Consider the following 10890-nt stretch of genomic DNA (forward strand, 5'->3'; position numbering starts at 1 on the left):
ATATATATATATATATATATATATATATATATATATATATATATATATATATATACACACACACACACACATATATATATATATATATATATATATATATATATATATATATATATATATACATATATATACACACACACACATATATATATATATATATGGTGGCGAACCCTCTCAAGAATTATCCGAGCAAAGACCTTGCCCGGCACTGAGAGCAGCATCACCCCTAGGTAGTTGTTGCAGTCTTGGCGATCACCCTTCCCTTTCCAGAGAGGGACAACAAGGCCCCTCTTTCAGTCAGTTGGGATGATGCCTGTGTTCCAGGCAGAGCACAAAACTGCATGCAACGACACGAGTGCAGCATTTCCACCAGCCTTGAGAAGTTCAGCATGGATGCCACAGATCCCTGGAGCTTTGCCCCGTTTCAACTGGTGCACCGCAGCCCATGTTTCCACAAGCGAAGGTGGACCACAGTTGATTCGAGGGTCAGCAACAGGAATTGTAACACCCTTGACGTCCAACTCGACAGCTGGGGGATCAGCCTGGTACAACCGCTCAAAGTAAACGGCCCAGCGGGCCTTCACTTCAGACTCCTCTGTCAAGAGCCTACCACTCTCTGCTCGAACTGCAGTGCTCCGAGGGATGGGCTTGGATGAACGTAATGCGCGAATTTCCCTGTAAGCGGGACGAGAATCACCTGTCCACAGGTGATGCTCTACCCCCTCACAGATTCCTCGCACATAGGCCTCCTTGTCCACCCTCAGTGCACGTACAGTTTTACGCCTCAGCTCCCTGAACAGCTCAGCTCTGCCATTCAGCCTGGCCCTGCAACTCTGGTCAATGGTATCCAGTGTCCCTTGAGAGACAAAATTCTTCTTTGCCCTGCGGTGAGCTCCAAGGCATCCACCGGCAACATCAAGGACGGTGGTCTTGAAGGCGCTCCACAACTCTTCAGGACCCCCCAAAGCACCCAGACCCCACAAGTGTCCACTCAGCCTGTTCGCAAACTCCTCAGCTACTCTCTCATCCCTGAGCTTGGCAACATCCAGCCTCGGCTGGGATGGTACCATTCTCCAGGATTTAAGGTGCAGCTTTGGAGTTGCTACAACAAGCCTGTGGTCAGTATTGAGGAACTGAGCACTCTGGTAGACCCTGCAGTTCTGGATCATCCTCCAACGACCGTCAATGAGGACATGGTCAATCTCCTTTGCCGCACCGCCAGCGTTGGAATACCAAGTCCAGCGATGAGCTTGTGGGTGCTGAAACCATGAACCAGCCACCCTAAGTCCATGACTTCTTGCAAAGTCAAGGAACTTAGTGCTATTCTGGTTCATAGTTCCTGACCCATGGGGACCAACACACACCTCATAACCTTCCCTATCAGTTCCAGTCGATGCATTGAAATCCCCCAAGACTAGAAGTGTATCTCGTCTGGGGCACTGATCAACCACAGACTCGAGTGTGGCGTAGAATGCATCCTTCACGGTGAGGTCGACAGATAAATGGCCGTAACTTGGGAACTGCTTATCCGATTAATATCAAACCTTGAAAAGGCACATCCGCGGGTCCCCAGCAATATTCCTGGCAAGTTCCAATCAGATCGGACTGTCAATCATGCAAAAAAAACATTAAATCAATAATAAATAAACAAATAAACATTAATTGTGACGTCATCGTGACGTCATAGCACCGTGTCTTGTCATTGGTCGACAGATAAATGGCCGTAACTTGGGAACCCCTGTCCGATCGATATCAAACCTCGAAAAGGCACATCCGTGGGGCCCCGGCAATATTCCTGGCAAGTTTCAATCTGAAGAGGAAGCATTGTGACGTCATTCGTGACGTTATAGCACCGTGTCCTGTCTGATTGACAGACAATATATATGTCGTTATTGGTTGACAGACATTGGTCATTGTATCACATTATTCTTTTTATTCAATTATTGTGCTGTTATTGTGTACTGCCAATTATTGTGCTATTATCGACTTCCGGTTCCGGTTTTGAGCGGCAAGAGGTCTCCTTCGGGGCTCCCTGCTGACATTCTCAAAGTTAAGTTCCGGTTGTTATTTGTCCCGTTTTAACTGTTTAATTTTCTCACCTACATGTTAATGTGTGTTCCTAGTTCGGTTTTGTTTCAAAAATCGTGCTATTTTGTGAGTATTTATGTCGACGTTCTCACCTGGTGTTTGAGGCCTAGTCCTAGGCTTGAGGCCTACCGGTTCCACTTGGTGTTCGATCGTTTTTTTTTTTTGTTTGTTTGTTTTTTCTCCCCATTACCTTCAATTTCTATCCTCCCCATTACCTTCAATTTTCATCCTCCCCACTTTCCAAACATCCCCCATTCTCCCAACTAATCTCTTTCTTATCTCAAAAAAAAAAAAAAAAAAAAAAAAACCCAACAACAACAACAACAACCTTCTCCCGATTCTGCTACTTCTTCTTCCTCTTAACTTCCTCCTCGTCTTCCTCGATTTCTTTTTTTTTTTTTACACTTCCATGACCTAATCTGTTGAACTCTCTCATACATTAATATTAACAACAAAAACGATCTTATAATGCTTCATCTTCCTCTCTCACACATGTGGTACTCTTTACTGTTTCACAATGCACTACTCTTCTGCTATTTTAACAGACTGCTCTCATTTCGACCTCTCCTTCATTCCTTGCCTAAAAAATCCAACTATTACAGCGCTTCTTCTCTCCATGCTCTGAATTCGCCTTCATTGCATCCATCAAGAATTGTGTTAAATCGCATCTCTGACCTAAAACTTTTAAAAACCACAGTTTGCCATGGATGCTCGCTTTCCATCAACCATTCTTTTTTCCAACTTCAGTGCCAACTCACCCCCCTCACCCCTCACTCTCACTCTCAAAGCAACCATCCCACTCTTCTCCCTCCAAGCCTCCCTCTCACCTCTTTCAAAAATTCCCCCTCACCTTTCTCCCACCTTTCATCCCCCTCACTCTTCCTTCTCTAAGTTGCCCCCCTCTCATCCACCAACCTGCCTCCCTCCACTGCCCTCTCACCTCCATCTCTTCACTCCACCTTCTCAAATCCTCAACTGCCATCTTCCTTGTCTCTTGTCCCCCCCCTCTCACAGCACCACAGAGCCTTTTCTCCTCCCCATTCCGCCCCCTCCCCACGCTATTCTGCAATACCCCACACTCCTTCAGCAACCCTCCTTACCTCCCCCTCGTCCCTCGTCCGACCCTCCCCCGCCCCCTCCACCTCCTGCACCAAAAGCCTCCTCCCCTACCTCTTCATTAAAAGTGTGGACCTCAAATATCCGGGGCCTTCGCTCAAACCTTTCAGATCTTTCCATGCAGGTTGCCACTGACAAACCAGACATTATCTGCCTAACAGAAACTTTCCTCTCCCAAGACGTGTCTGACTCCCAAGTATCTCTCCCTGGTTACTCCCTCTTACGGTATGACAGACCTGAGCCTCGTCCTGGTGGAGGTGTTGCTCTCTTCATCAAAGACTCTATTCCTCACTCTCCCTGCACTGCTCTCACTCCCCCACACCCCCAGGAATACCTCTGGCTTCGTCTTCCCCTCCACTCCCACCTCATGTTTATATGTGTACTGTACCGTCCACCGAACAGTGATGACTCCATCTACACCTCACTCTCCGAAAACATGGACCATCTTCTATCTTCTCATCCAAACTCTCTCTTCCTCTTATGTGGCGACTTCAATTGTCATCACGCCAGTTGGCTAGGTGTGGGTACCTCTCTCACCTGCCATGGGACATCAGCAAAAGCTTTCTGTGACTCATTGGGACTGACTCAATCGGTCAACTTCCCGACCCGGATCTCAACCAATGGTACTCCATCTCTTCTGGATCTGATTTTGACAAATTTCCCTGACAATATCTGCTGCTCTTCCTTCGCTCCAATTGGTTCTTCTGACCACGTCCTTATTAAAGTGGACATCTCTCTGGCTGTTATCAGAGAACCACCTCACCGCCGTCGAGTCTGGCATTTCACTCAAGCCGACTGGCAGGGTCTCCGAGCAGCCATCAAACTTACAGACTGGTCTCCTATCACTACTTTCTCAAACATCAACTCATCCTGGGAATTCTTTCAATGAAACTTGCTCTCCCTCATGCACAGATTTATCCCCTCTCGTGTTCAGTTGTCTTACCCTTCCTCCCGCCCTTGGTTTACTGAAGCTTGTGGCGAGGCAGTTGTCCTGAAACAACTTGCCTTTGCCTCATGGAAAGCAAACCCAACTGAGGGCAATCTCAGTTCTTTCCACAAAGCTCGGAACAAGTGTGTAGCTACCCTCAGGAGAGCCAGAAAACAACATCTTTCTCATCTCAAGTCTGAACTCTCTAACCTCTCTCCCTCCTCAAAATCCTGGTGGCGTTTAATCAAATCTGTTTCTGGTGTATGTTCCCCCTCCATCCCCTCCCTTACCTCAAATGGCCGCACTGCTGATTCCACACGTGATAAAGCTGAATGTCTAAACTCGGTGTTTGCAGCTAAATCTTGTGTCCCAAACCCATCACTATCTCTACCCACTTTACCCAGTCGCACCCAACTGTCCCTGGACTCTGTATCCTTTTCTCCTGACAAGGTGGAGAGCTTGTTTTCAAACCTCGAGTCAGATTCTGCAACCGGTCCAGACGGCATCAGCCCACGTGTCCTCAAAGCCTGCTCTTCTGCTCTTGCTCACCCTCTCTCTGTTCTATTCACCCTCTCATTTTCCCAAGGTCATCTGCCATCTGCTTGGAAATCTGCTAACATCACTGCCCTGCATAAAAAAGGTGCAAAAACAGATCCCTGTAACTATAGACCAATCAGCCTTCTCCCAATCATCAGCAAGGTTATGGAATCCATCATCGCTTCAGACATGAAATCCTTCCTCTTCTCCAATGGCTTGATTTCCAATCATCAATTTGGTTTCAGACCAGGTCACTCTACCCTAGATATGCTGCTACTGCTCTCCCATCAATGGATGGAGGTCCTCAATGCCAGACAGGAAATCCGAGCCGTATCCCTGGACATATTACGTGCTTTTGACACAGTCTGGCACCCTGCCCTACTCACCAAACTCTCTGCCCATGGTATTCAAGGCCATCTCCACTCATGGCTCGCAGACTTCCTCTCCTGTCGCAGTCAACGTGTGGCCCTAAATGGAGTTCTTTCATCCCCTCTTCCTGTGCAGGCTGGAGTTCCTCAAGGTAGCGTTCTGGGCCCTGTTCTTTTTCTGGTTTTCATCAATGATCTCTCGGACTCTCTGGAAAATCCTCTATTTCTCTTTGCCGATGACTCAACCCTCTGCCGTACCATCTGTCATCCCTCAGCCCGGCAAGCAGCAGCTTCTTCGCTCACTGCAGATCTGGATAAAATCACAAACTGGTCCAACACGTGGAACATGTCTTTCAATCCAGACAAATCTCACACTCTCACTATGTCTCTTCGAAAGGACCGTTTACAAAACCCCCCCCATCCACTTTCTCAACAATCCTCTGGAAGAAGTCTTTTCTTTCAAGCTTCTGGGTCTCACTATCTGCCATGACCTTTCCTGGGAAAGTCACATTTCCAACCTCGCCTCAAAAGCCAGTCGCCGACTGGGAATCCTCCGTCGTGCAAAGTCCTTCCTCGGCCCTCTTGAGCTCCTGACCACTTACAAAGCTTTTGTCCGTAGCCTGATGGAGTACTGCTCTCCCCTCTGGGCTGGTGCTCCTGCCTCCCACCTTTCTCGACTTCACGCTGTCGAAACCAGGGCTTTTAAGATCATTGGCATCTCCCGCAATGAAGCTGAGTCTTTGGGCCTCTCACTCAATCACCGCAGGTTGGTCGGTGGTCTTTCTGTCTTCTACCGACTCCTCTCCAGCCTTGCCCCCTGCTCTCTCTGCGATTTGTCCCAACCACATTTCCACAGGGCGCTCAAGGTCCGCCAACAACCCCCTTCTGGTAAAACTACCAAAATCACGAATCACTGCTCATCTTCACTCTTTCATTCCTCTTTTTCCCGCCTTTGGAATAAACTTCCTCACTCTATTCTTTCCCATTCTTCCCTTCAGGCTTTCAAAACAGCTGTTCACCACCACCTCTTATCTTCCCCCATCCAAATCCTCGATCTTTTCTACCCCCGATAATCCACCCAAGCCCACTTCCTTCAATTCTCCTGCTTTCCTTCCTGAAAGTCCCTTTAATGTCCATCTTCCCCTCGCCATGTTCCCCGTCCCATCCCCATCCCTCTCCCTTCCACAGTTCACCTGTGTCTGTTCCCCAATGTTTTGTCCCTTCCACTCCCGCCCCTCTTGTCTCATGCCTCCTTGCTGTGAGTTGTGTGTTTGCTCTCATACGAGCCTCGACCAAGGTATACAAAAAAAAAAAAAAAAAAAAAAAAAAAATTACTATTATTATTATTAAGATGCTGTTATCATTATTCTGATAGAAGCCTGGTGTTGGCTTGGTGGTTAGGGCAGCGGCTTGGGATCCAAAAGGTCCTGAGTTCAAGCCCCGTTGGCTGCTGAATTAACACCAGGGGGTTGACTCAGCCTGTCATCCTTCCGAGGTCGGCGAAATGAGTGCCAGTGTACTGGTCCCGGTGTTTGCCCCGGTTAGAATAGGTGTACCATATCCCTGTGTGTCGTAAGAGGCGACCAGGGTTGGCGTCAGGAAGGGCATCCAGCCATAAAACATTGCCTCAAGAAAAAGCCAAACCCCTGCACAGCAGGGAAAAATGGCTGTAAAAACGGTCATATATATCATTATTCTGAGAAAAAATGGCATGATAAGGTGATAAGGTGGAACGACACTTCAGCTGCCATGTATACATCTTTTCAACACTGAAAAAAGCAATAAAATGGCCGTAACTTGGGAACCGCTCGTCCGATTGACATCAAAACTCGAAAAGGCACATCTGCGGGGCCCCGGCAATATTCCTGGCAAGTTTCAATCAGATCGGACCAGCGGTCGTCGAGAAACAGCGGTCGCAGACAAACAAACAGACAGACAGTCACACACACACACACACACACACACACACACACACACACACACACACACACACACACACACACACACACACACACACACACACACACATACACATACACATACACATACACATACACATACACATACACATACACATACACATACACATACACATACACATACACATACACATACACATACACACATACACACACACACACATTGCTGGAATTATAGATAGATTATTTTTGGAGATATTATGATGCTGACTTGTCTCTGCAAAACAATTTTCCCAGTGATAGATCATTCTAATTTGATGAAAAATATGATACTTTGGTACTATATTATATTGCAATCAAATGGAAAACCAAATACTGCATTGGAGTCATCAGAAGGAACCTGAAGAAGTGAAGAACATAGATGGAGTCATCAGAAGGAAACTGGATAAGATTCGGGTTTCAGCCGCGACTCCACAACCCTCAAACCCATCCAGGTGCAGCAAACTGAGCCTTATAGAAAAATTTCTGCAAAAATTAACTTCTCCTGAGACAGATTGATAAAGAAAGAGGGAAATAAAGGAGAGGTAAAAATTAGAATGAATAAAGACAAATGTGAAAAAGTGGAAAGAAATGTGAAAGGAACAAAGAACAAAGATGTTGGGAAGAACCCAGACAGACAGTTTTCAGCAGTTACTCCACAGGCTCAAACGCAGCAACATGTACAAGCTACCAGAGGTCCGTCAGTGGGGAAGCACAGTCCACACAGCATCAGGATATGGTACAAACATAATAATAAAACAAAAGACCAAATACTGCAATGGAGTCATCAGAAGGAACCTAAATAAGTGAAGAGCAAAGATGGAGCTAAAGATACATTTATCTCAGGAATTCATTGATATTGATTTAATTCTCGTCATGTTTAATATGGAAGTAAACAGTTCACGATCAAGAAGCGAGGATTTGAGAAAAACTTTGAATTCCAAAGTTTGTTGTCAATTGAGTTATTATTTGTATGACTAGTTTTGTGTACTTATGTATTTCATGTTACAGTAAATATCCTTTTTTATAACACATAAATGTGAAACACATTTGCTGTGGTTATATTATAACCACAATAAAAATGATTAACAATGTGCACACAACTGATACCTTTGAGATGAGGCATATGGAGGGATAGATGCAAGATGAAGAACGATGCAGTTGGAGTTCAGGTATGGTGTTTTCCCTGAAGGATCGCAAGTACAAATGTGTAACTCCCTCAGTGGTCTTTCCAGCAGCATCCAAGGGAAGCCCAGCTGCTGGCACTTGCCAAATTTGGTGTGAAGCATGCCAGAGCATTGTAACTCTATATCCGGTACGAGTGCTTCACATAGCGCTGGCTCCCTAGAAACAAATTAAACGGTGCCTTGTGACCCTGGAAATCGCTTTATTAACATTTGGCTAATGGCTGAATGAATGAAGTAGAAAATTATCCAAGCAAAATACTGCAACAGGAAAAAAAAAAATCAAACCATGAATGAAATGCGAACTGGTTTTCAATGAAATGCAAATTTTAAACACTTGGAAGTCAAATCACCCATTGGTTCTTATACTTAAAAAAGCTAAGTTGTTGACAAAGAGAGTGACCATATATTTATTATCTATGCATATACCATGCAGCATGAAGCCTGGTGTTGGCTCAGTGGTTAGGGTAGTGGCTTGGGATCCAAGGGTCCTGAGTTCAAGCCCCGTTGGCCGCTGAATTAATACACACCAGGGGGTTGACTCAGCCTGTCATCCTTCCAAGGTTGGCAAATTGAGTACCAGCTTGCTGGGATAATTGAGCCATTCGAGTGGCAACCTGTCCAGGATTGTGCCCAACAGCCCAGGAAGCTGCTTTGGCAGCAATGACACTCTCTGTGGAGAGTTTGGTTCCAAAAACCATGCAGCACACACACACACACACACACACACATATATATATATATATATATATATATATATATATATATATATATATATATATATATATATATATATATACACATACATATATACACATATATATATATATATATATATATATATACATATATATATATATATATATATATATATATATATATATATACATATATATATATATATATATATAAGAGGATGATAAATGGGGCTTCTGGGACACCCATTCAAATGAATTGGGAAAAACGGAAAACTTTCTGACTCAAGCCCCAAAAGCCCAAAATAGGAGACTGATTTTCTCCCCACCTATCCCCTTCCCTCCCATACAAGAAAATGTAAAATTGAGAATCATTTTCTCCCAACTATCCCCTTCCCTCCCATACAGGCAAATGGAAAATTGAGGCCGATTTTCTCCCCACCTACCCCTTCCCTCCCATATAAGCAAATGTAAAATTGAGACTATGAAGGATTGAGATTTACTGATTAAAGCACTTCTTCCCCCCAACATAATCACAGTCCTTTTATATTTTCATTCCACTCAAAGAGCGAACCAACAAATATTTGCCCATGTTCAACTTCAGGGAATAACATAATTTTCTTTTAACATTCATTTCCATCGAGAATATTCAAAAATAATAACTTGGAACTTGGTTCTTGGTGAAAGTGTCTTTGTTTAGCAGAAATGAAAAGATAAACTTCTCTTAATGCCCTTATTTGACCACCTCCTGAGCCACATATCATTTTGAGATTGTTGTAAATTGTTTTTCCATTGTTCAATTGATAACCATCAAAGTTTTCAGTCCATTCAAGGATATGTATTTTTTTTCTTTACATCCTCCAACTTATTTGTAATTAAATGAATTTGCTTATTTGTTTAACCTACTTTTACCCCGGTTATTTCTTCAATAAGACTTATTTGATATTTCTCACATTATTTATGTTTCCCATTTAAATACCAAGCTGTTCCTTGTCTTCCTCTATTTTGTCCTTCAACCCTGCTGTTTGTGTCCGCACCCCCTCTCTACTGTTCCTTTTGTTCTGTTGCATCGTGAACTGTTCAGTGTTCTTGCTCTTCCACAAGCCTTGACTGGATACAGAAAAGTGTCTGCCAACATTTCCATCTGCTCCCTCTCTGAAGTGACTAAATTTCCTTGTTTGTCTTTTATGGGCTTGCCCCCTCTTGTTCTGCCTATGGTTAGTTGTCTGGAGATATTATCTCTTATAACTGTTGTTATGTCTCCCTTCTCAGCTACTATCGCTGCTTCTCCCACCATGTTCTCCATGTAATTTATCATGTTCTTTATGTAATATATTTTATCCTTCTGGACAGAAGAAATATTTCTTTCTTCGATGTTAATTTTATTTCTCGTTGCTGGTATTCTTAATTATTGTCTCAAATGCCATGGAACATCCTGCTGTTATCTATAAATATTTCTTAATATAGATGATACATTATATGTTAGCTTCCTTTCAAAGCCTCCAGACCTGTTGCCTTTCCCTGAGTTTCTATAAAACATTATTTTCCACAATAGCTTGAGAATGCATCACAGTGATGACCCATTTAGGATTGTACCCTCGCCAAGAAACTGCTTTGGCAGAACTGACACTCTTTATGGTGCACGGTGCATAATAAGTATAATTATAATACGAATAACAATAATAATAATAATAATAATAATAATAATAATAATAATATATTGAGATATTGTATGCCAGTACTCTGGCTAATTTTGAAATTGCTTCCCTGGCTTCCATTGGAAAAACAATTTCTTTTTTCATTTCATTTCATATGCAGCCTGCGGTTGCTGGTCACATTATTGCAGAGAGCACGGCTGTGCCGCTGATGCAGTGCTCCCTGTAAGTTAATGGAAGAATTTGAAAATTTTTTTCGTGTACCCAGCAATAGCTCGTCTACTCTTCAGGAAGGACACCATGGGATCTTTAACGTCCATCAATTAATGCTGGCAGATGGGATTCCCAGTTTAACGTCCAT

At 43.8% G+C, this 10890-nt stretch overlaps 1 protein-coding gene across 9 annotated transcripts in view; it reads right to left on the minus strand.

The window, feature by feature from the left end:
* The window catches only part of LOC147027157 (ubiquitin carboxyl-terminal hydrolase 14-like), a 165896-nt gene extending 157636 nt beyond the window's left edge, over window positions 1-8260 (minus strand). For all 9 annotated transcript variants that reach the window (XR_015058710.1, XM_085883340.1, XM_085883344.1 and 6 more), the window contains exon 1: window positions 8106-8260. Coding sequence is in view for 8 of the 9 variants with exons in the window: in XM_085883340.1 (XP_085739466.1) it covers window positions 8106-8121 (16 nt within the window). In the remaining variant the exon portion in view is untranslated. The remainder of the gene's footprint in view (window positions 1-8105) is intronic.
* Between the last annotated feature and the right edge of the window lie 2630 nt (window positions 8261-10890).

Source organism: Eptatretus burgeri, chromosome 5 (assembly GCF_056783735.1).
Source record: "Eptatretus burgeri isolate ZD-2024b chromosome 5, Ebu_testis_v1, whole genome shotgun sequence".
NCBI lineage: Eukaryota > Metazoa > Chordata > Myxini > Myxiniformes > Myxinidae > Eptatretus > Eptatretus burgeri.